Raw genomic sequence first — 25,464 nt, 5'->3', positions numbered from 1 at the left:
AGACTCCTCTTTCACAATGTGTCTTCTTGGTGCCCTTGTTGAAATTTTTTTCTACCTGACCACATATATTTGGCTTATTTCTTAGCTCTCTACTCTGTTCCATTTATTTAGGTTTCTATTTTTGTGCCTGTGTTGTACTGTAGATTGCTATGGCTTTGTAAAAATATCTTAAATTAGAAAGTGTAATGCCTCCAAATTTGTTTTTCTTTCTCAGCGTCTCTATGAACATTTCAAATTTTTGTGTCTCCATAATTTTTTTTCCATTTTTTGTGTGAAGAATGTTTCTGAGATTTAATAAAGACTCCATCAAATCTACATTTATTCAGGTAGCTTGGATATTTTAACCATATAAATTCCATATAATATCCATGATCATATGATATATTTCCATTTATTTATTTCTTCTTTACTTTTTTTCACCAATGCTTAGTTTTGAGTGTATAAATCATTCACTTCTTGCTTAATTGAATTATAGAGTTATTTTTATGCAATCAGAAGTGCGGTTATTCTCTTGATTTCCTTTTCTCCTAGGTAATTATTTGTGCAGAGAAGTACTACTGAATTTTGTATGCTGATTTTTTTCTAGATTTTTAAATTTAATTAATTAATATGTTCTAAATTTTTACACATAACAGCAGAATGCATATCAGTTCATAGTCCACAAATGGAGCACAATTCTTCATTTCTTTGATGGTACATAAAGTCACACCATTCATGTCTTCATACATGTACCTAGGGTAATGATGTCCATCTCATTCTACCATGGTATGTTGATTTTGTATCATGCACTTTCCTTAATTTATTTATTAGTTCTAAATCTTTGTGGTGCCTTTGAAATGTTCTACATATAAATTATGTTATCCACAAACAGAAATCATTTTATATCTTCCTTTTTGTTTGGGATGACTTTGATTCCTTTTTCTTTTCTGATAAAAGTTCCTTTTCCTTTTTCTTTTCTTCCTTGTACTTCCAGTACTGGGAGGTAGAGCTGTGAGAGTGGGATTCCCTGTGCTGTAATGCAGAATTCAGCCTTATGTTAAAGTCTTTAACACATTTGAGTTGGTACATCAAGGAAGTGCTGGGAGTTTTCAGTGCTATTCTGTATGTAGAAATCTGGTTGTCCATATACCACTCTTAATCCTCATACTAATATTTCAGAACTTCTGTGTATTATAACTGCATTTTTAAAAGGGGTTTTGGTTTGTTTGTTTGTTTTGTTTTGTTTATAGTGGTGCTGGGGATTGAACCAAGGGCCTTGTGCATGTAAGGCAAACACTTAATCTACAGAGCTATACCACAGTCCCTGAAAGAAAAAAAAAATGTTTTGAATGCTGACATGCATTTCACTTTCTATTAATACAAAATGTGTCCTTTCACATATTTCTACATGTATAATATTATTCTGTTTTTTTAATGTTCATTCACTTTAGGCTTGTGTAGCCCTGATGTCCTCTTTACCTATTTCCTTATGATATATGTCTTCTCTCAAATAAGACCAAAGAATATTTTATATTTAAAATAATATATTAATCCATTTGTTTATAAGGGGTTTTAAATATGCTTTTTTATATTAGGATTGTGTTTGACTTTATAATATATATGTTATACTTTATAATATATTATTTATTCTTCTTTTGTATGTATATTTTTGTGCATTATAGTTTTGTGTACTAGTGGGACTTTGTTACATATTCACACATGCACACACTATAACAATGTAATTGGCCAATATCATTCCTCAGTACTTCCCTTTTTCCTCCCCTCCTCCCTCCTCATAAAAACTTTACTGATCTCATTTCTATTTTTAGGAGACTTTCCATCTTTTCTTTCTTTTTTTCTGTCTACTTCCACTTATACACTTGACCTTCTGAGTTTGACTTATTTTACTTAACATAATGATCTCAAGTTTCATTCATTTTCCTGCAAATGACACAATTTCATTGTTCTTCCTGGCTGACTAAAACCTCATTGTATACATACAACACATTTTCTTTATCTGTTCATCTATGGATGGACACCTAGGCTGGTTTCATAGTTGGAAGCTGTTTTGAATTGTGCTGCTATAAACATGGGTCTGCATGTATCCCTGTAGTCTGAGGACTTTAATTCTTTATAAATCCTGAGGAGTGGTATAGCTGGGTCAAATGGTGGCTCCATGCCCAGTCTTTCATGGAACCTCCATTCTGACTCCCATATTTGTTGTACTAATTTACAGTCCCAACAACAGTGTAAAAGTGTTCCTTTCCCCACTTCCTCTCCAACATTTATTATTATTTGAACTCTGCATGATTCCTCTGTGTATCTCACCTACAGGAATGTCTTTAGGTCACTTGAACATCTCTATCTGGTTTCTGAATGCTCAAGTCTTCAACTGCCTATGTGTGGAATACCTTTCCATTCATCCGTGCCTACTGTGACTTCTTTCTGCCATATTTTGTAATTTTCTGTACATGAGCCTATCACCTCCTTTTCCTAGTTAATTCCTGAATGTTTTATTGTTGTGCCCTTGATTAATAGTGTTGCTTCCTTGGGGTCCATTTACAGAACACACCTAAGTGTTTTGAAGCCCAGCTGTACCCACTGCCTTTGGCCTCAATGAAGTGAGCCTTTCTCATGTCACTTTGGAGATGAGGCAGCTGGTTTCCCATCTCACTGAGCACAAATCCAACAACCCTGCAGCTGCTGGCCAGCTGTCTAGCACCACGGTGAAGTATACAAGTGCCCCCTTTGCTGTGTTTTTTTTACATTAGCTAGTTCCCTGAGAAAGCATACAGATAATGCTCGTGGATCTAGATGAAGGAATAGTCCCATGGTTTCTCTCCCCAAACTTAACTCTTTCTCCCTGTCACCTCCGACTCTCAGTTGTCACCTCTGACACCCATGGAACATGAGCAAAGGAGGGAAGTACATTTCTCCTCCTCTGCACTCTGACACACCTAAACATGATGTTCTCCAGTTAGAGCTCCTCCAGGGAGTGCCCACCTTGGCCTCTGGCCACTGTCAAGAGAGAGACCTGAAATCCATATTGGAAGGAAATCAAGGCAAAAGACAATCATGTTTATTCTTTTTGTTGCTACTATTAAGAATTTTTTCTTTATTTCTTCCAATTACTCATGGTTATGTTATAGAAATCACTGTCTTTTTCTATGGTTTGTATTCTGCATCTTAGCTGCACTCATTTATTAATTATAGCAGTTTATTGGAAGAACTTCAGGATTTTTTAAACAGATAAGATCATGCTATTGGAAAATTAAGATAATTTTGTCAGTTATTTTGTTAGAGGTATTTTATTTATTTTTATTTAATTCATTATTCTGGCTGTGACATACAGTTCTTCATTAAATGAAAGTTGTTAAAGTAGGAAATTTTTCTTGTTCTGATCTTAGAAAGGAAATTTCAGACATTCATCATTGGTCATTATCTTTGCTTTGAAATTTACTGTAAGACTCTGACTGTTCAGAAGTAGTATCCTTCTTATTATTCTTGCTATTCAAATTCTGTCCCTGTTCCTACGGTTTCCCTAAGTGGATTCCCATTTCCTTCAATTTCCAGTTTAATAACCTATCATGAAACTATACTGAGTTTTACAGAGTGCCTCTTCTCCACCAGGGGAGAGGATCATCAGTGATTTTTCTCCCTTATTCCTGCTATTGTGTATTGTGACATGATAGATTATGTTTGTGTGTGGGCATTGAAACTCTCTTGCTTTTTGGGATAAGTGCCAGTTATTTATGCTGTGTAACACTTTCAGTGTGCTGTTAAACTCTGTTAGATAGTACATTTCAATGTTTTATTAGTACAATCCAGTTATTCATATGTTGGGGTTTATTATGACATAGTCGTACAAGCATGGAACATAATTTACTCTAATCAAGTCCCCAGTGCCTCCTCTTTCCCTCCTCTCCTCCCTCCCTAGTTCCACTTCCTCTGCTCTTCTGATGCTCCTTCTGTTTATAAATCTTTTAAATTGATCTCCATAGATACCCATAAAGGTACAAACTCTGTGATATACTCAATATGTAGATAGCACAATTTGATAAATTCATTCCACCATTCCTCTCTTCTCCCATCCTTATTCCCTTTTTCTCAGTTCCCTTCCTCTATTCCACAGACTTCCCTGCTTTTTTGATGGGATTTCCCCCTTTTTTCTAATTTTGCTCTTCCACACATGAGGGAAAGCACTCAATCCTTGATTTCTGAGTCTGTCTTCTTCACTTAGCATGATGTTCACCAGTTCTATCCATTTACCTGAAAGGGCCATGATTTCATTCCTCTTTATGGCTGAGTCAAACCCCAATGTGTTTTTGTACCACATTTTCTTAGTCCATCATCTACTAACAGGCTTCTGGGCTAGAAGATGACTGGCCAGAGTGAATTGCTCTGCTGTAAACATTGATGAGTCCACTTCCCTGTAGTATGCTGATCAATACCAAGGAGTATGAGTTTAAAAATACTCACCAGGGATATCTGTTTTGTGTTTAATATTCTATTTTTATCTTTGGTTTTGTGAAGTAATGCTAGTCTCAAAAAAATGAGTTAGGGTATACTTTCAGCCTTTTATCATATAAGAGTTTTGTAAAAGTTATTTTTTGTGGTACTGGGATTTGAACCCAGGAACTTTATCTCTGAGCTCCATCCCCAGGTCTGTAATTTTCATTTTATTTTGAAACAAAGTCTTGCTGTTTTGCTGAGTTTAGCATCAATCTTTTAAAAATTTGAAGAAAGAAGTACAAGTTGCATTGATTTTTCTTTGTGATGTTCTATTTAGTTTTTCCTTTTTTTTTTCAATCTCTATTACTATATTCTTTCCTAAGGTTGCGTCTAATTTGTTTTGCTTGTGCTGCATATTCAATGTGCAAAGTTAAGTGACTGTTGTGAAGTCTTTCTTTTTTGAATCTGAGTATTTTCAAATTCAAATTGCCTTTTCCCACTGGTCTCTTGGCATCCTTCCAGTTTTTGTGTGTTGTGCTTTTATTTTCATTTTTATACAGAAATTTTCTGATAGGGATGGCAATTTCTTCTTTGACTGCCTGTTTTCTCATGAGACAAAGTTAATTTACATACATTTATGTATTTATCATTTTTCTTCTGTCTTTGCTATGTAGTTGCAAGGCGTATTTCCAGTTTATCCCTTTCCTATCACTGAGTGGAGTGCTATATAGAGGTCTGTTAGGTCCAGGTGACATGTGGTATTGTTTTAGTGTTCTATATTCCTAGCTGTTCTCTGTTGTAGCTACTAGTTAAATTCAGTTGGATATTGTAGTATATGAATAGGAGTTCAGAGCTGTCTCTCCCTTTCATTTCTGCCATTTTTTTCTCAAATTGTTATGAAGCTCTGATATGTGGTGAATATATGCTCATGATTGTTAATCCCACATGTGCATAATATTTTATCATTATATAATGACCATTGTGTTTTCACAAGTTTTTGACTTTGAATTAATTTGCTTTATGATATTATTATAGCACCCTGGTCTCTTTCAGTTGCTTCTTAAATGGAATGCATTTCTTTATCTTGTTTATTATAGCCTTTGTGTGTACTAAAATCTGAGTTGATACTCCAAGAGACATAAAATGTTTATATAATTTTTAAGATCCAATTTGCTCACCAAGTGCAGTGACACTCTCCTGTAATTCCAGCTGTTTGATAGATAGAGACAGGAGGATCTCGAGATCAAAACTAGCTTCAGCAAAAGTGAAGCACTATGCAACTCACTCTGACCCTGTTTCTAAATCACATACAAAATTGGGCTAGGGATGTGGCTCAGTGTTGAGTCCCCCTGTGCTCAATCCTCAGGACCAAAATAAAAATTTAAAAATTCAATTTGCTGATGTGTGCATTTTGATTGGAAAATTGAATCCAGTTACATTTAATGATGTTAATGTCAGAGGACTTCTTCTTGTCACTTGTTGTTTTCTATGTGTCTTGGACCTCTTCATTTTTATTCATTTATTTATTGATGTCCTTTGTGTTTGATTGTTATCTGTAGTGGTATGTTTTGATTCACTTCTCCTTTGCATTAAATATATATATATATATATATATATATATATATATATATATATATATATAGTGTGTGTGTGTGTGTGAGTGTGTGCATGTCTGGTTAACTTGGGAATGATATCTATCAATCTAAGTTTATCTTGGTTCATAACACTCTGTTTTAAAAAGTCATTAACTTAATTTTGATCATAAACAAAATTTCTACTTTCTTAGATTTGATGTTACTACATTAACAATTTCACAAATGACATATTAATATGTTATCTACCAAATAACAAACCTAAAATGATTTGGATGTTTTTTTTTTCCTAAACTAAGAAAAATTAAATGTGGAGAAGTCAACTGAAATAACAATAGTAATAGCTTTTATATTTTCCTTTATCAGAGAACTTTACTTTTGTATGAAGACATATTACTCTCTAGTGTCATTTTTATTTTAATTTAACCATTTCTTGTGGGACATGTATATTGCTAATTAACTTGCTTACTTTTTATTGTTTCTGGAATATCATTATTTCTCTCTTATTTTAAAGAGTAGTTTTGCCATATATAAAATTCTCAGCTGTTAGTTTTTCTTTCCCAGTGCTAAATATATCAAACCAATGTTCTGTAGCATGCAAAGTTTCTACTGAGAGAGTGACCAATAATATTCTAGAGGATTAGTTTTATGTGATGAGTTTCTTTTCTCTTGTGCTTTTTAATATTTTCTTTGCCTTTGATTTAGACGCTTTGATAATAATGACACTTGGTCTTCAACTCTTTGGATTTATTTTATTGGGAGTACATTGAACATCTTGGATTTGCAGATATATTTACATATATATTTATTTAAGTATATATAGTTTTTGTATGTTTTTACCAAAGGTCCCAAATCTTTCTCTACAATCTGATATCATCTTGTAAGTATCTAAGAATATTTACTTTTTTTCATTTTCTTTTTTCAGACATGATAATTGCAATTTAAATGTCTTACAGTTTCTTGATTCTTCTTTTGGTGAGTTTGAATTTGATATTGAACATTTAAGTACATTTTTCAATTCATTTCTGACTTGTGGCTCCAGAATTTTTCCATATCTTTTACTTTACAATTTTAATGAAATTATTGGTAATTTCACTTTTTTCAGGTATAATTTTCTGTTTTGCTTTTACTCTTTCTTAGTATTTTCCTTTAGCTTTTTGAATGTATTTAAAACAATGGATATTAAATCTTTGTCTAGTAAATCTGGAGCTGGTGTCTTTAGTATTTGTAGATTCATATTGTTCCTTTAACTAGACACTTCCGTGTTTCTTTATGCGTTGTATGATCTTTTATTGACAAGGGGGATTTTTATAAGACATCAACTATATTCTGTCATTCAAGGCTGATTCTGTGTGTGCTAGAAACATCATTGATCTGAAGGCTCACTGAGAGGCATCTTTTCTCAGCCTGTTTCTTCCCTTCCCTGTGCATGTGTCTCCCCACAATCCTCCCAAAGTCATGGATGCTTTTATATGTCTTCACTTTTCTGTGATTCTTATCTATTCTTTTTCTTAGTGACTGAAGTTCTTAGTGACTGAATGTTCTTTTATGTTCTTTGGCCTAAAATATCTTGCCCCCACATACCTGCAGGTCTCCCTCTTTTGATCTTCCATTCCCATGGTGTCTGCCACAGAAATTGGCAATTTCCAACTTTGGGAAATAGTTTTGCTGCTATTGTCTTTGAAATATGAGTCAAGTGATACAGAAATAGCTACTATGATGTCCCACAGATAGGACAGACTGCAACAAATTCTGTCCTTTCCCTCCATCCCAAGGGAGGAAACTGAGATTATTACTACTTCCTCTTGTATGTCATGATGTATAAATGTGATAAATATTTAAAAGAAAAAAAAGAATACGAAAAGACTACAAATTTCCCTACTAACTGGATGTGAGTTTTTGAGGATTGGACATCCAGAGGGTTCATATGGGTCATTGAAGAGTGTCAACAGTTCTTAAAAGGCTATTTTAGCCAATCTATAGATTTTCAATATATCCATGGGGATTGATGGTTTGTTACTGCCTAGCCAACAATCATGCGGACTTCCTATAATTTTACCTAAAAGAGAATTTTCCTGGTGTTTATGTTGCCATAAAAGAATACCTAATTTTGTGTAATGTCTAAAGAAAGAAGAAGAGTTGTCTGACCATTTTGATGGCTGGAAAGTGCAAACATCATGGTACCATCACTGAATATGGGAAAACAATGGAGAATCAAAAAGAGAACTGGCCTTTTGAAGAAGGGGCACCACGTGAGCCAGGAGCCATGAGGACAGGGAGAAAATCCTTGGTCACACTTTGCAACAACCAGGTGTGACAGGAACAGATCTAGTCCTATCAGAGCTGCACTAGTCTCTCAGATGGTGCTGCTCCCGGGTGGAATCACTCCAGGCCTCATCACCTCAGGACTGTTCTTGTCCCATAATTTTTGTTGGTGCATTAGAGTGGCAAATAATGAGACTCATTGTTACATATTCATACCTGTGCACATATGACAATGTAATTCACCCCCATCGCTCCCCACTTTTCCACTTCCCCTGTCCTCCTCTCTCCACTGGACACTTTCTTATACTCTACTATCTCCCTGTGATTTCCTGATGTCCACTCCACACTCATTTTTGTCCTTTCTAGCTTCCACATCTGAGATCATATATATGACCCTGGACTTTATGAGTTTGGCTTATTTTGCTCCATCTAATTTTCTCAAACTCCGTTCATTTTCCAACAGATGACATAATTTCATGCTTCTTTATGGCTGAGTAAAAAAAAATGTATATTACCACATACTCTGTTTCCATTCATCCAAGGACAGACATCTGGGCTGTTTGCATAGTTTGGCTAATGTGAATTGTGCTGCTATGAACATGGGTATGCATGTATCAGTACAGTATGCTGACTTTAATGATTTTGGGTAAGCACCACCCATACTGTTAAACTGGGGACCTTCTCTGGCACATAAAACCTTAAAGGAAATACTAAAAATACATTCAAAACAGAGCATTATTTGTTTTTAATTATAATATGGAAATGAATGAAAAGTAACAGCAATGTAGATGATATTTTATATGCACCAGTCAAACCCATCATCTTTCATTAAAAAAAAAAACATTAAATTCCACACAAGAGTTTTACTTATGCATTATTGAATATTAAACAAGGGTCATTGTGGTGTGTAGCAGGTAAAGCAAGTGAATATGAAGAAGTTAACCTGAGACTGTAGTCTGAGCTTTGATTCTGCTTCCTGGTTGTTCCCACAACTTCCTGAAACACATCTTCTGAATGCAATATCTAAATGTTTTTTTTTTTTCTGGAATTCATACATATATGTTTAAAGGAGCTGGAAGTTCAATTGAGATTGTACCCCTCTCAGTATTTGCCCTTAGTAATTCCTGGTGATGCCATTCTCAGGATAAAGAGAGATTGCTGTTCCAGTCCTGGGACACTGGGCATGTAGACGGCAGGCACTTTCTTCAAAGCCAAGACACACATTGTATTGGGCTCTGTATTCAACCACCTCTTATTTTTGCAGATTAATCTCCAATATGCTGTGTTGTGTTGTATGTGTGTGTGTGTGTTTGTCTGTATATGAGTCATTTGTCTGTATATGGTAGAATGTTTTACTGATGCTCGTGAGTTTCTTCCCTGTATACTTTTTTTATATTGGATGTCATCTGGTCTCATTTGGATATCAAGGTTTTATAGTCACATTTAATGTGTGAAGAAAGCTTTCAATTTACTGTCATGTGCAAAAACTCATCTAGTGCCTGTATTTTGAAGGAAAAGCATTTGATGAAGCTCTATCATTGCTGGAATGGAGCCATGGACTTAGGATGTGGGATACTTCTGGCTATCAGTCATCATTTTCAGTTGCTGTTTCTCCTGTTTACATTTGTTGTTGCACAGATGGATTTTTCCAATAAAAATATAGTTTACAAAAATGTGTTTGCCTGAATATTTTTGTAGTTTTCTTCTATGAATTATTATCTCTACTCTTTGGTTACATGTTTTCTTCATTTATTTTCCATCAGTCCTATAATTTTCCATTAGTCCTTTGTATTTTTGCAAAGGTAATATTTAATATAATTGCACATTCTTTAAGTGTATAAAATTCTGTCATTTGAAATATTTGATTTTTCCATATTTATTTCACTGTTTGAAAATATAAACATAAATGTCAAGTGGAATATATAGTTAACGATTGGGCCATATGTGAAAATAGAGTCCTGATCACTCAGGCACAGGAAGCCAGCCTGCTTAAGGCCAGCCTGTAGACGGCACGACACCCAGCATTGGGCCTCACCTTCCTCTGCTCGCTGGGACCATGCTTTCTCACAGGAGTGCTCCAGGGGCTCCTACTTTTCTTTAGTTATTATTTTCTGCTCAGGAAGATTATGTGGGAAGACATTAGTTAAAATCACACTGAGCACCCAGAGTAGAATCTGCATAAAACTATTCAGTGTGATGATGGCTTTAGCTGCAGTGTCTGCACAGCAGAAGGTCCTCCATCAGTGACAGTTGAGGGGTGACCAACAGCATTTGCTGGGGGCCCCTTCCTGGCATTTGCATTTTTTGATATAAGATTTATAGAGACACTGTGCTTGCTCTTTTCTAAACACTGGGGCATGAACTGGTCACTTGGTCCTCTGGGTAAAATGAGAGGCCAAAGAAAAGTGGTGACACCTATAAAATCAAGTAACCTGCACAGTCTCAAGTCACTGCTTAGAAACTTGCTCAGTGGAGATTTGGACAGTCAAGAGGGTCTAGGCCATTTTTTCATATATTTGTACATCATCTTCTGAGAAGTGTCTGTTCAGGTCCTTGGCCCATTTATTGATTGGGTTATTTGTTTTATCAGTGCTTAGCTGTTTGAGTTCCTTATATATCCTAGAGATTAGTGCTCTATCTGATGTGTGAGGGGTAAAAATTTTCTCCCAGGATGTAGGCTTTCTGTTCACCTCACAGATTGTTTCTTTTGCTGAGAAGAAACTTTTTAGTTTGATTCCATCCCATTTATTGATTCTTGGTTTTAATTCTTGGGCTATAGGTGTCTTATTAAGGAAGTTGGGTCCTAGTCTCGCATGATAGAGATTAGGATCTACTTTTTCTCCTATTAATTCCTAGGTCCTTGATCCATTTTTGAGTGAAGTTTTGTGCATGGTGAGAGATAGAGGTTTAATTTCATTTTGTTGCATATGGATATCCATTTTTCCCACCACCATTTGTTGAAGATGCTCTCTCTTTTCCAGTGCATGTTTTTGGCACCTTTGTCTAATATAGGATAATTGTAATTTTTGGTGTTAGTCTCTGTGTCCTCTATTCTGTACCATTGGTCTACCAGTCTGTTTTGGTGCCAATAGCATGTTCTTTTTTTTTTTTTTTTTTTTTTACTATGGCTCTATAGTATATTTGAAGGTCTGATATACCAATGCCACATGCTTCACTCTTCCTCCCAAGGATGGCTTTAGCTATTCTAGGTATCTTATTTTTCCAGATGAATTTCCTTATTGCTTTTTTTCTATTTCTATGAGGAATGCCATTGAGATTTTGATCAGATTTGCATTAAATCAGTTTAGTGCTTTTGGTAGTATGGTTGTTTTGATAATATTAATTCTGCCTATTCAAGAGCAAGGTAGATCTTTCCATCTTCTAAGGTCTTCTATGAGTTCTCTCCTTAGGGTTCTCTAGTTTTCATGGTATAGATATTTCACTTCTTTTGTTAAATTGATTCCCAAGTAGCTTATTATTATTTTTTAGGTTATTGTGAATGAGATAGTTTTCGTCATTTCCTTCTCAGAGAATTTGTCACTGATTTACAGAAATGCCTTTGATTTATGGGTGTTGATTTTATATTCTTCTACTTTTCTGAATTCATTTACTAGTTCTAGAAGTTTTCTGGTGGAGCCACTTTGATGATTATAGCAGCACAATTCACAAAGGCTAAACTGTGCCAACCTAGATGCCCTTCAGTGGATGAATGGATAAAAAATGTGGCATATATACACAGTGGAATTTTACTCAGCATTCAAAGAGAATAAAATCATGGCATTTACAGGTAAATGGATGGTGTTGGAGAAGATAATTCTAAGTGAAGTTAGCCAATCTTCCCACCAAAATACCTAATGTTTTCTGTGATATAAGGAGGCTGACTCATAGTGGGTAGGGAGGGAGAGCATGGGAGGAATAGATGAACTGTAGATAGAGAAGAGGGGTCAGAGGGAAAGGGATGGGGCAGGGGAATGTCGAGGCCAATGCCAAGTGATTGCGCCCTCTTGTGTTCACCGTCAGGGTGTGCGCTTTCCCATGGAAAGGGGCAGCTCCTCATCCTTGTCAGTGGGTTGCGAGACCTTGGTTGATGCAAGTTTGAGAATATTCTGGGATAGGTCTTCTGCTTTTCTTCAAATTTTCTAGTCAAACCAATTCTAAATCATTTGAATTCAGGATACACATGCTCATCATTATTTATAAAATGACAGTGATGCAGAATGTGTATTATGTGACGTTAACATGGTCTGCTTAACAAAATAAACACCACAATGAATTAATTGACAGATATAATTCCTTAATTGCTTAAAATTTGAATCTAGTAAAAAAAGAGAATTAAAACAAATGGCTATCTGAAGATGGAAAATATCTATGTGTTAGCACATTCAAGTTAACCACAAAAGTTATGACTGATTAATGTAGAAATATATGAAGACATTATTTTCACTACTGTAACACTAGCAAGTGTGCATGTTCTTCTTTCTGACAATCAATGCAAACCCAGAGTGTTTACACTATCCCTATAGAAGAAAGGTACTTCCTTGTATCTCCTATTCCACACATGATCATTAACCATTTCCTGATTAACTTTGCTTTATTGAAGCCACTTGTTTTCAGGTCATGTGTGTCTCCATGCCATTTCCCAGATGTGTGCTGTAGGACAGGCTCAGGCAGCAAACACCTTCCCCTGACCTTAACAAAAACTTAATACAATGTGTTTCTTCCAAACCCTCTTAATAAGTCTTAATTCACAAACAGATGATTTTCAAATCCTGCCCTCCTTGCAGTCCCCACATGCCTTCATATGACAACACACCTCAGTTTCAACAGAATTTCCAGGAAAGCTTAGCTATGGGAGACATCCCTCAAACTATCCTATAGTTTTTAAATCTTTTTGGTTTCTTAAAAACATAAATTTTAGGGATATAATCATATCTAAAAATTTCTCTTTCTCACAATCTCCAAGTTGGCTGTTATTTTATTCCTGCTCTGCATACTCTCACTCATTTGTGAAAGCTGAAAAGCATGTCTGAGGGAAGAAGAGAATGGGATGGTGTCATTAAAGAAATGGAAGGCCAGGGAAAGTGAGGACATAAAGAAGTGTCAGGGTGGCCACCCCACCAGGGAGAGGAGGGAACTGGGCACTGGCCCTGCTCTAGGGCAGTTGGAAGGTACTGGAGAGAGCAGGTGGGGCAAGATCTCAGAAGGACTGGAGAAGAGGAGGATGACATGCCCAGCACACAGGAAGGCCAAGGTCTAAGGAGGTTGCTCAGCTTTGATTGTCACATGTTTGAGAGGGGTATCACATTAACATGGTGTTCTGTCTAACACAGACACTACATCTCAACTAAAAAATAAAAATAAAAATGAGTCAAAATTAAATTTGAAGTTAAAAGCATTTATCTATTTCATTTTCTTAGATCAACATATTCACTGCAATCTTTATATGCTAGACATTGTGTAGGTAGTTAAATTATAGCATGCATTAATATTAAAAATGATTTCCAAAAAGCAAATGAAATTCAAGTCATTTAAGAGAAATTTTTGCAACATGGGAAAAGATGTTAGTATAACAAATCAAAAGATCAAGTGTCTATTTTTTCATCTGACTTTTCATGAGTAGACTTCAAATTAACATGATAGTCTATATCAAAATCAGTGTTGAGATGCATGCAAAATCAAAGTTTCATATTGGTGTCATGAAATGGATTGATTCAAAAAGAATGAGGATTATGCAATGTGTTATAAATGGAATTTTTTATAGATTATTTAGAGGAAATTTTTCAGATTTTTAGAGAAAGAAGATAGAAAGGAGATGTCTTGGACCATGCATCATGAGACCAGCTGCTGGCCAGGATGGGCCACACTGATGATGCCAATGAGTGGCACCAGAAGTTTACACTAGACAGGAAATGATTAGTAAGGAGGAAGCATATTTTCTTCAACTTTAATTCTTTCTTCATATTCTTTAAAATATCTAAAGTCTACATTGATCAATAAAGTTACTCTTGTATACAACTATAATTTTGAAAAATTTCTCCTGGTAAAATATTGGAGATAAAAAGCAGATGCTATCTATTAAATTTATCTTCCTAAACTTAAGCAATTCAAACATTATGTTTACTTATGATGCAGATCTAAAGATGATGAAGGTCTCCATCTATATTTAACTTTCTTTCTGCACCAGGGATACATGTGACTGACAATAGTGGTTAAAAGATATCACACCACCCCAATCCAGAGTAAATAAAATAAAATTTTATTTCACATATGCTATCAATTTTGCTATTATTATTTATCTGTGTATCTTTGCACATGCGCATGTGAATTCTATGTAACAGACAATGACAATGACAATTTCTCTTCTTCCTATTCTATTGGATGCATGCTCTTGCTCTATCTCACCTGCTTGTCCTGAAGTCTTCCTTGCTGAGTAGAAGTTTCAGGAAGATGCTTTCATGCCTGTTTCATAACTTCCCACAGATACCTTCACTTTGTACATTACTGGTCTGAACAGAGGTAGTTCTTCTCCCCTGGCCTGTGGAAGGTGCATGAACTTAAGATTCTTTTCCTCATTCCAGGACTACTCCTCTGCTGCTCAGCATGCATTTCTTCATGCTGGTTTCCTGTAGTGCTTTGTGTCTCTACAAAGCTCCATTTTAAATTAATTAATATATACCAATTAAAATGAAGAAATGTATTCACAGAATATGGCAAGAATCTGCTACAAAATCTGAAGTGTCTGAATTGTGCATAACCTATAGGGACCTACCAAATGCTCTGAGCAGTGTCACTGGAAGGCACTGTCATTTCAGATATGTCTGGTTCTGCTGGAGCCTAGGGCTCAAGTGACTGAGAACTTTGCATGCCAGGTTGGACTTGCCACAGAGCCATCTCTTCTTCTCTTTCCCACTGAGAGTCAGAGGCTTCATGGCCACCTGATCAATGGGCTGCAGTAGCACACCCATGCAACTAGTAGGATGTCTTGAAAATTCAGAGAAGTTCTCTATCCAGCGTGACTCTTCAGTTGTAGAAGAGACAAGATAGAATGACTTATACTTCACATAATAGGGCAAATCTCATGACCCAGACCATGATATTTCAGCTGTTTTGCTGACATGTGAGACCCCTGAGCTTTTATTGTTTTTATCCAGTTTCTGACACACAAATTATTGCAAGCCAGCCAAGAGCAGTTTCTGCTTCTTGCTTGGTTTGTCCAATCAGTATTGCACAATCGACCCATTGCTACTCCTGGAGATGGTGCAGGTTGTCAAAGTCTCTGCTAAAAATCATGATGTAAGGCTAAAATGTGGATATGTACCTGATTAGGACACTGAGGGTGTGTTTTTGGACTTACCCGGTGAAAGAAGTGTGCTTCCAGTAGCCTGTACTAAATTATACTGGGAAAAATCAACTGCCCGTGTCAGAGAGCCCAAAAAGTTCTCATTATTTTATTTTTCTTGGTGCACAGTCACTCTGGGAGAAGACTGTAGTCTTTCCCAGATGGCTACCAACATTTAACAGTTCCTGTGCAGCTTTAGCAGGACTTCAATGGCTTTTTCTAATAAAACCCATCTTAAGATTCACTGGGAGTTAAGGTTTTCACCCTCGCTCAGTTGAGGAATGTGCTGGAAAGCTGGGACTCTGGGGTTTCATGGTTCCATGGAGACTTGTTCCCTCAGTCAGGGCTCATGATTGTGAGTTGGTACTGATGGGCGGATACTGACACAAGGACAGCAGGAGCCAACCTAACACAGGGCAGTGTTTCTGAGGTCAGAGTTTGTTGGGTGCAGCCTGTGAGTGAAGGTGGGTTCATTGACACAGCCTCCTGCTTCCCCGTGAGGATGCCACCCAGGTATATGAAGACACAAGGTGGATGGTACTTCTGCTGTGGCCGTGAGCTTGGCCATGTGTTTCCTGAAGTGACATGGAAAGTGGAACAGGGGATCCTCCCAGGGAGTCTCCCACATCACTGTTCAAGATGGCACTTATTTTTTTTTTTTTGCTTGCTCATAGTTAGCACCAAAAAGAAGAGAGTGAATGGCTCTTAGAGTGAATGGCTATTAGACATTAAGGAGCTCAGATATGATGGTTTTAAACCTGTTGACAATGACAAATGCTCCCCACAGATAAGAGACTATAGAGTTTTAGAAGAGGCTACAGAGAAACATGGACTTTGCATCCATTTGAAAAGAGCCTTCATCAATTGTGGTTAGCTAGCCTGTCAGTGAGATCCTGACAGTGTGCCCTGTGGACTCCTCCTTCAGACTTAAAACTAAGCAGTCATCCTGGAAATGACTACAGGCTGCCAAAGAGGAGAATTAAATCTGGACTCTGTAAAGGACATTGCAGAGCCAGTGTTCACTGTCATGCAGAGGGAAGCCTTCCCAGGTTCCTGGGACACCAGGCAGCCCCTGTCCAGCTGAAGTTGCCCATCACAGTTCCTTGGCTGAGTGCTCTTTCTCATGTCTGAGTTCTTTGCTTTGCTGCCCTCCTCTTTAAGACTCTGGATGCATTACAGTGTTTTTACCAACTGGAGCTCTTCTTTCTTGTCACTCTTGTCATCTTATTCTTAATGTTCCTACTTTCTCCACGAAAAAGACACATGTGGTTTGATTTGACTCAGGATCTGCCTAAAACTGTCAAGCCAATGTTGTGCTGGTCCATATTTCTCTTTGAGTACCACCAAGATCCACTTGTTACTAAGATTTGGTGGTGATTTATTTATTTTCCTAACTGACTCCATTCAAACATGAGATAGCATTTTAGATGAAAATACCCCAAGTGGAAGGGACCAAAAATCCATGAGGCCCAGTATGTAAAAGCCAGAATGGATTGTGACTGCTGAAATAAGATGTGGGCCTTTTGTAGACTTTAGCCATTGTGGGAGGCGATCCTTGCACTTGATTTGAGTAGCTCTCTGGCTGGGTGAGAGGCACTTAGACATAGCTGTGTCAGAGCTTTCCCCACCCTTCTCCAGGTCTGAGGGCTAGTCCATGCAGAGGCATGTCTGGCAACTGCCCTGAAGACCCAATCATCACCCCTGATGTTGGGATGCTTCCCCCTTTAATTTTTTTTTTCTTTTATTTATTTTTTATTGAATGGAATTTTCCCCAGAATTTCTTGTTCCCCAATAAAAGTCCACTACCTGGTGTGTTCTCTCTCTCACTAGCCTCTTCAGTAAACCTCATTACCACATTCGATGGCTTGAGGCTGGAGCTGGGAGGAGCCATCCTGGAGCTGGTTTTAAAGGTAATTAGAGTCTTGTCTCTTTAATTTAAAACTTCCCAGCATTTTCTCACAACTCAAACCTTTTTTCATGAAGCTAGCGTGAGTCGCAGGATAGAAGCACTTCTCCAGATTTTCAGAAAAATGGAGCTTAGGGAAGGACTGTGGATGTCAGTGTACAAAATTCAAATCTTCCATCTGAGAACCTCACAGTAACCTCATTAGTTGGAGTTTACTGCTTATCTTTAGTTCAGTTTGCTGGTCTTTCTTCTTGAGGTCTCTCCACCTAGTAATACACCAGTGCTGAGAAGTGAGGCCCATACTGTGCTAATAGACAATTCCAAAGAGGTATTTTACCAAAAATAAATTATTTGCATTTCCACAGGGACTGGTATGTGGTCCCAGCCACTGAGAAAATGTTGCTTCCTGCTCCTGGGCCAGGCAGGGTTGTTTGCAGGGATTGCTTCTTACATTCACATCAACCCTTAAAACATCCAGGACTGATACTGTCTGCATTTTCCACTGTTATCATAAGAGATGTGACTAAGGTAGGATAAAAGCTCACTTCCAGTTTAAAAATCAACAATTTAACTTCTGAAAGGAAGTTCTGCACCCCACCTTTTATCCTAGATCCTATACAATTCCAAGTTTAAATAAGGCTTGCTAAATTGGGGGAAAGTGCTACTGATGCCCCAAACACCATAAAATATGCACCCTGATGAGTAGACTGAGCTGGACACATGTTAGTTTGACAGCACAAATCTGGACATGACACAGGATTCCTAAGATGGAAGAACATCCTGTCTTAATGGGAATCTTATGTCCTACAGAAGTCTGTGGCCTTTTGTGCCATTGCATTGGAACCAGTATCTTGAAATCAAAGTGGAAGCAATTTTCCTCATAGGAAATCCATTTTTTGTTGGTACATTAGAAAGGAACTTTTCTGTCTTTGAAGCAAGCATGATTGGCTGCTGGACCAGGTAGAGATGCACCACAGACTCTGATTCTACTTCTCTGCTTTTGGTGTGAATCTCTGATCTTTAAAATGTTGAACAACTATGTTTGCATCCATAAAATTACAAAAATTAGAAGAACATCTAAAACTTTGAATTGATCTTGATGTAATTATCGATCTGCACAGATGATTCAGCCAATACTGGTGCACATCTAATTGGTCCCTTCCATCCCTGGGTATATTCTACACTCCAGTTTTGCATCACCAGATGCACTAACAATCCACGGGGTCCTGTAAGTTCTTACTGAGAAAGCAGAATCAAAGGTCTGGGGCTGGGGCTCAGTGGAAGAGCGCTCGTCTAGCATGAGCGGAGGCCCTGGTTTCGATCCACAGGGCCACATATAAATAACGGTATTGAGTGCAACTACAATTATAATAAATAAATAAATAAATAAATATTTAAAAAAAGAAAGAAAGCAGAATCAAAAAACCAGAGTAACTTGAGCATTTTCTAAGGAAACTCATAAGATCCAGTAAGTTGAGGCCCATTGTGAGCTCATCAGTTGTCAGTCTGCTCCTAGGAACTGGCTCATCAAGCCATGCTGCTGAGACTTCCCCCTTGCACCTAAGAGTCCAAACTCAGTACCTGTGCCTCCTTCATCTCCAGTCTGAGCCTTCACATAGCCAATTTCACCAAGTCACAATGACGTTACTTATCATTCTATTTTAAATCATTTAACGGTAGACTCCACTAAATCACATAGTTAGGAACTTCTTCCATATCCATGTCTGTAAAGGTGATATTGTCTCTTGATGCAGATAATTTAATAAATAACATGATCACATGTGACTACCTGCTGACTTGTGAGGTAAGACAGCATGTTTCTTAAGAAGTAGTAAATTGATAATGAATCATTAACGCCCATCCGTATTTAATGCATAGTGATGCAAGGCTATTGACAGTGAACTAAAAGAATTTTAAAGGAGTTGCCCTGAGAAATGCTATGTTTTTGTTTTTAATTCACAGGCCATGTATATGAGAGAGAAATGATTTTTAAAAAGATTAATTTAAAAGTGAAAATCTTTTCATTAACATTGATTATTTTAATATCAGATTTAACCTAGGTATTAAATGAAGCAATAAAGTATAAGCTGTTTAATATACCTGAGAAAACTCTGATACAGATTTAGATATGTACACACAAATGTTTTATTCTGTTAAAATTAACATAACTAGGTTGAAATATGATGTGCAGATACTGAAATTGGAATTCATATTTCATGGCATGGTCCCTTTTCAGAACATTAGACTGAATTTGAGCACAAAATAATATTTCATATTTTCATCTTCTTTAATGTATTCTGAATAGTTTTGTAATCCCAGAGAATAACCACAGAAAATAGATTAAAACAATACCTTATTTTATGTGTGAAAGAAATATCTTAATAATTAGCTGCTGCTATTATCTATTTTTAATTGATGTTCTCCTTTTTTTGTTCTCAGGAAGTTATCTTCAGGGCTTTGAATAATTTGAAATCAGATATGGGATTCCATATAGTCTTTGTACCAATATTTAGTTATTTGCATCTCCTCTGCAACCAAGATTTTTGGGTATAAAACATCTTAAAACACAAGTTAAAAATCTAATGAATTTCACCAAGATGGATGTATCTCAATAGGACTGGTGTATGCTATTTACTTTTTCCCAACTTTATATATTAAAGTTAAACTTAATTTGCTTGTCACCTCAAATCATGCAACATTTTGAATGCCACTCATTAGGATTCATGGTTATAGTTGGCGAGGAAATGCATGAAAAGTTGGAGGTCGCAGAATTCATCTGTGGTGCTCTGAAGGTCATTCTGCTCTAGCAAGGATATTGTAGCAGTGATACCCAGTCCTCATGGACACAGTGGATGGAGCCTGTGTTTTGGTTGGAACATGTGACAGCAGTTCAAGGCTTCCTGCTGATTATCTGGGTGCTCATTGATTCCCACTACAAGTATTCCCTTGTCTGCAAACATTAAGAGATGCTGTTATTCATTAATCACCTATATTTAGACTTCTGTGTTTTCCTAGGTAATATGTACATTTATATTTTTGTCCATTATTTTCTTATTAGTGAACTGGTAAAAAAAAAACTGTTCTCAGAATTTGAAGTTTGATGCATTGCCTGCAATTTGTATGAACTGTTTTCTTCTTATTTTGTTATATTAAAATTTCTAGATACATTGACAGTGAGAATATGTGAGTTGCAATTAATAAGTAGCAAAACACATACCAGTTAGGCCACCAAAATATGAAACAGATAACCTGTGTGAGAGGATGAAAGCCTGCAAAAGGCATTAAAGGACAGGTGCAGATACAGGCTTACATTACATACTTACAGTTGACATAGGGAAGACACTTAGGTCAGATTATTATTGTCTGTCATTTCATTATTATAAGACATGACAGATATCTTAAATATTACATTAAGTTTCATGAGGGAGACAACCATCTGAATGCTCACTTGCAACTTAGCCCCAGGGTTTGGTCCCCATCTCTGGGTCAATCATGGACATAAAAAGACTGGCATCCAACAAGGCCTAGGAAGGCAATGTGGCTTCCCCAGGGGATGGATTTGACTGTCAGGACACAGGGGTTGGTAACCATGGCCCTCTGTTTACTTCATGGACAAGGATTATCCTATTTTTCTATGTTCCAGAAGGAGAGAAATGTTACTATGATTCCCTCTACACTTTTGGTTATAACTTCTTTAGGATTTGATTTTTGTGTATTTCCAATGTATTTAAATTGACACAATTGTGTACCAGAGACCTTCCAGATTTATTTCACACATCACTAAATGAGATCACAAAATATGATCAAATGATATCAGGTTGTTCTCATGATTGATTTGTAAGGTTTGCATCTGTGACTTTACTTGATAGAAGAACTACAAAGTATTTGGTGAATCATAAACAGATATAATCTCAAATGATTATAGCACACAACTTGAATTATATTCATTAATTAAAGATGCATTTGCTAACATTATACATTTTATGAAGAATAAATAGAAATGATGGTAAAAAATTGAAACAAAAATTATTTTACAAGTTGAAGAACCCAGGACCCAATAAGGTGACATTAGAGTAAGCAGTATGACTTCTGAACCCCAGCTATGAAGAGCATGATCTCTAATTAAGAACCTCAAACAGTAAAATAAGAATAGTACTGAAAAGCATCTTTATCATTTCCCTGAGAACAACTGTCTTCCCATTAATCTCCTCACAGAGTCCTTTACCTGTGTGTTCCTGAGACTGTAGAGGAGAGGATTCAGGAAGGGAGGAACCATGGTGTAAAAGGCAGAGAGAACCATGTCCTGGAGGGTGTCAGAGGTTGCTGAGGACCTCAGGTACACACCTGTGATAGGAAGACGGACACCACAAGGATGTGAGGGGTGCAGGTGGAGAAGGCCTTCCCTGGGGCTCTGGTGGGAAATTTCAGCACAGCAGAAAATATGCGAAAATATGACACGACAATAAGAAGGAAGCAACCACCACAAATGACCACAGCAGAGACAAGAATAAGGACCTTGTTGCTGGTGGTGTCAGAGCAGGAGAGCCTCAGCAGAGAGGGGACATCACAGAAGAACTGATGGACCACATTTGACTGGCAGAAGGACAGCCGAAATGTGTTCCCTGTGTGCACACCTGCATACAGCAGACCACTGAGCAGGGAAGCCAGGGTCATGCGGACACAAAATTGAGGGTTCATGATGAGGGGGTACTGGAGGGGCTGGCAGATGGCCACATAGCGGTCCCAGGCCATGATGGTGAGAAACAGAAATTCAACACTTGCACAAAAAATGACCAGGAAGATCTGGGTTGCACAACCAGCCACTGAAATGGCCCTGTTGCCAGTGAGAGAGTTGACACAGGCATTGGGGACAGTGATGGAAATGAAGCACATGTCCAAGATGGACAGGTTCCTGAGGAAGAAGTACATGGGTGTGTGCAGGTTCTGGTCAGCAGTGGTGACAGTGACGATGAGAAGGTTCCCTAACAAGGTACCCAGGTAGGTCATTGGGAATACTGTGAAATAGAGGAAACTCAGATCCCAGCCATCAGGAGAGCCCAGGAGGAGAAATTCAGTTACCATGGTGGAATTATCCATTTATTGAAAATTCAGGTTGACTGGGATGATAAAGAGATAAAAGTGGAAAGAAAACAGAGTTAATGCAATTATTTTATATATTCGTATGCACCATGTTTACTTGTATTTTGCAGTTGCTTTCCCTGTAGAGGAAAGTCACTCTTGTTTTTCTCAAATGTTTACTCATTTCTGAGCAGAGTGCACCTCCACACCAGTTCAGGTGTGGAGGTCTGCAGCACAGGGTCTGGGCGTGACATGCAAGGCTTGTCCTCAGGTTCTCATCAGGCCTCCCCTCACCTACTGAAACTCCATGCAGAGCATGTGACAATGTGGTTTTTTTAAATGATCTATAATATAGTTACATTCACTCTCTTCCATGAATATAATTGCAACATTATTTTGCCATTTTTCCACACTAAATAATTCAAAGTATTATTAATAATTCCAATTTTAATTAATTTTCAAATATTTTTAAATAGGAAACTATTCATAATATAGGAGTATTTATCTCCATGAACACAAAAATTTTTACTCACGAGGAAAGCCTCTCAAGAATTCAAACTTTTCCATACCAGGCTGCAGGTCCAGTGCTGTGGTAAAATGAGGGGATCTAACTGGACTAGACCTAGACTCTCCTGCCATCCCCCACTCTCCCTGCTGCTCCTCAGGATGGGGTGATACTGTATGCAGGCCACAGAATCTCAGATAGGAATATGTTCCTTTTCCCACTGGGACTCTTTTTCTCTCCAACAGATCAGTGTGAGTTGTTTAAAGCTCCAGATTCTAGCCCAGATGACATTCTTTTAAACTTTTATTTTTTGCCTTAATGTGTTTTTACTCTGTGTTCAGAACCATGAAGTTGAAGATTCCTTTGTCTAGACAATAATTTATCATTTTCTTGTTGACACCTTCCATTTTAATCCTTTCCTCCAAATGTCATGATTATACAAAGTGATCCTGGCTGTCTACCCTAAAAGGAAGATTTTACTCATACTTATAGCACTTCTGAAGCATCTCAGACTGGTTCAATCCCAAATCACCAAAATTGTCATTTCTTCAGCCCTCTGAAAACCTGGGTCCACCTCAGCACTTTGCCAGATTAACCACACTCACCCTTAGAAAAGTGATCTCCCTCATGAGTTTGTCTGGCCTTTACTTAAAATTTGTGTCCTCCAGTGTCAAGGGTGTGTGTCTAGACACAGGTATGTTGGTGTTAATTTCACAGTTAATTTCAAGGACCCCTACTCAGTCTAGCTGCAATCTCTTGCTAGCCCTATTCCCCATTTCTCACTGACACAACCTGAATCTCACACCTCAGTGACCCCCTTGTTCACAGCATGCCCTACAACTTGCTGACTGAGGCCCTTTTCTACTGTGACATAATGATTCCCCTTTCCCATTACTATGTACTCAGCTTTAAAGGAGGCTCAAATGCAACTTTTCCTCAGAAACCCTCTTCATAGCTTCTAATTATTCTTCTATTTCTCTGTAATATTAGAAATCGACATGTTATTCTACCTTTCAGTAAATCAGGATGCATTTATCCCCCAAATTACTGTTGCAAATTCCTTGATTTTTGGCCATGTATTGCTCAATATTTTTATTCTCTTTGTAGCAAGTGCATGACTTCATGCATAATAGTTAATAAAAAATGCAATGTAGCATAATAATCTATCTGCTAACATGAACTAACTTTTTATTTGACTTTTTTAAAAATGAGTAATTCCTAAATTGGTGAAGCCCTTTCTTCACATCTATAAGAAATACAGTGTACCTTCTTTTGAAATAACTCACCCTTGCCTGTGAGCATAAGATCTTTTCAAATTAGGTAATCTTTCCAAAATTATTTATTAATGATTCATAACATGGCAAAATCTGCTATAGATACTGGGTTTTACTAAAAGAAGTAAATTATCATCTTTAAAACATAATTTGAGTGCTGTGAAGGAAAAATAAAGTGGTACATATGTAAAAAGTCAAATAAACATGAATTTTTGAAAGTGATATGAGACTAATCAGGTTTCTCTATGGAAATCTGCCAGGTTTTTCACCTTTTATCCTGGATTCTGGGATCTCCAGGAGTTTTTGTTGACCACTGCAAAACATCCTGTCACATACAGATGGGATATAAACATGGGTTTAAATCTAAAAGTTGCATAGAACTATAGAGACATTTTCTTTCTTTTTAAAAATGTTTTAATTTTTTGTGTATGTGGAGCTGAGTGTTGAACCCAGAGTCTGGTGCATGCGAGGCCAGCACTCCATCAACTGTGATATGTCCCTAGTGCTCTTTCTTTACTATAGTTTTTAACACAAAACCACTTCCTGCTTTTCTTTCTCCAATAGAACTTAGAAAATTCTCCACAACTAGTTTGTTTGAATTATATGAACTTACTTCATTTCCTCTTTTCCTTGTGTGATTTTGTTATAGTTTGATAACTTCTTCAGAATTCAACTTGCTTTTTTCATATGCTAGTCAATATTAGGAAACTTCCAATTATGGAGAATTGATGTAAAGTCATTTATAAATACAATAAGATAAATGTTCAAAGCACCACCTATTTTCACATAGGCCCTGACACAATTTCAGTAGATTCTAAAGATATGGTGACTTTTTGAACCTGGATTTTTAAAATAAAAATATGGCTTTAAATTGCATAGACTGGCCTTAAAATTTTAGTATGGTTCAGTATGACATCCTCATTTAAGGGGCAAAAAATACCTATAGAAAATTCCCTCTTAAAGACAATAAGATGAAGGTATAAATAACAGAAAGGGTTGGTAGAAGTGAGAGTCAGGACAGTGTGTGTGAGGAAAAGCTAGCATGTTTCAACTCCAGGAACATAAAGTGGAAC

General features: G+C 37.0%; 1 protein-coding gene across 1 annotated transcript in view; it reads right to left on the bottom strand.

The window, feature by feature from the left end:
- LOC308644477 (olfactory receptor 14C36-like) overlaps positions 1-22,630 on the bottom strand; it is a gene marked incomplete at both ends in the record, with an annotated part of 38,535 nt that extends 15,905 nt beyond the window's left edge. Inside the window, one exon of the mRNA XM_081285664.1 lies at positions 22,168-22,630. Within this exon, the coding sequence (XP_081141790.1) occupies positions 22,168-22,630 (463 nt within the window). The remainder of the gene's footprint in view (positions 1-22,167) is intronic.
- Between the last annotated feature and the right edge of the window lie 2,834 nt (positions 22,631-25,464).

This window comes from Spermophilus citellus (assembly GCF_964194105.1).
Source record: "Spermophilus citellus genome assembly, chromosome: 1".
Taxonomy (NCBI): domain Eukaryota; kingdom Metazoa; phylum Chordata; class Mammalia; order Rodentia; family Sciuridae; genus Spermophilus; species Spermophilus citellus.
This window is presented reverse-complemented; position numbering and strand designations above follow the sequence as displayed.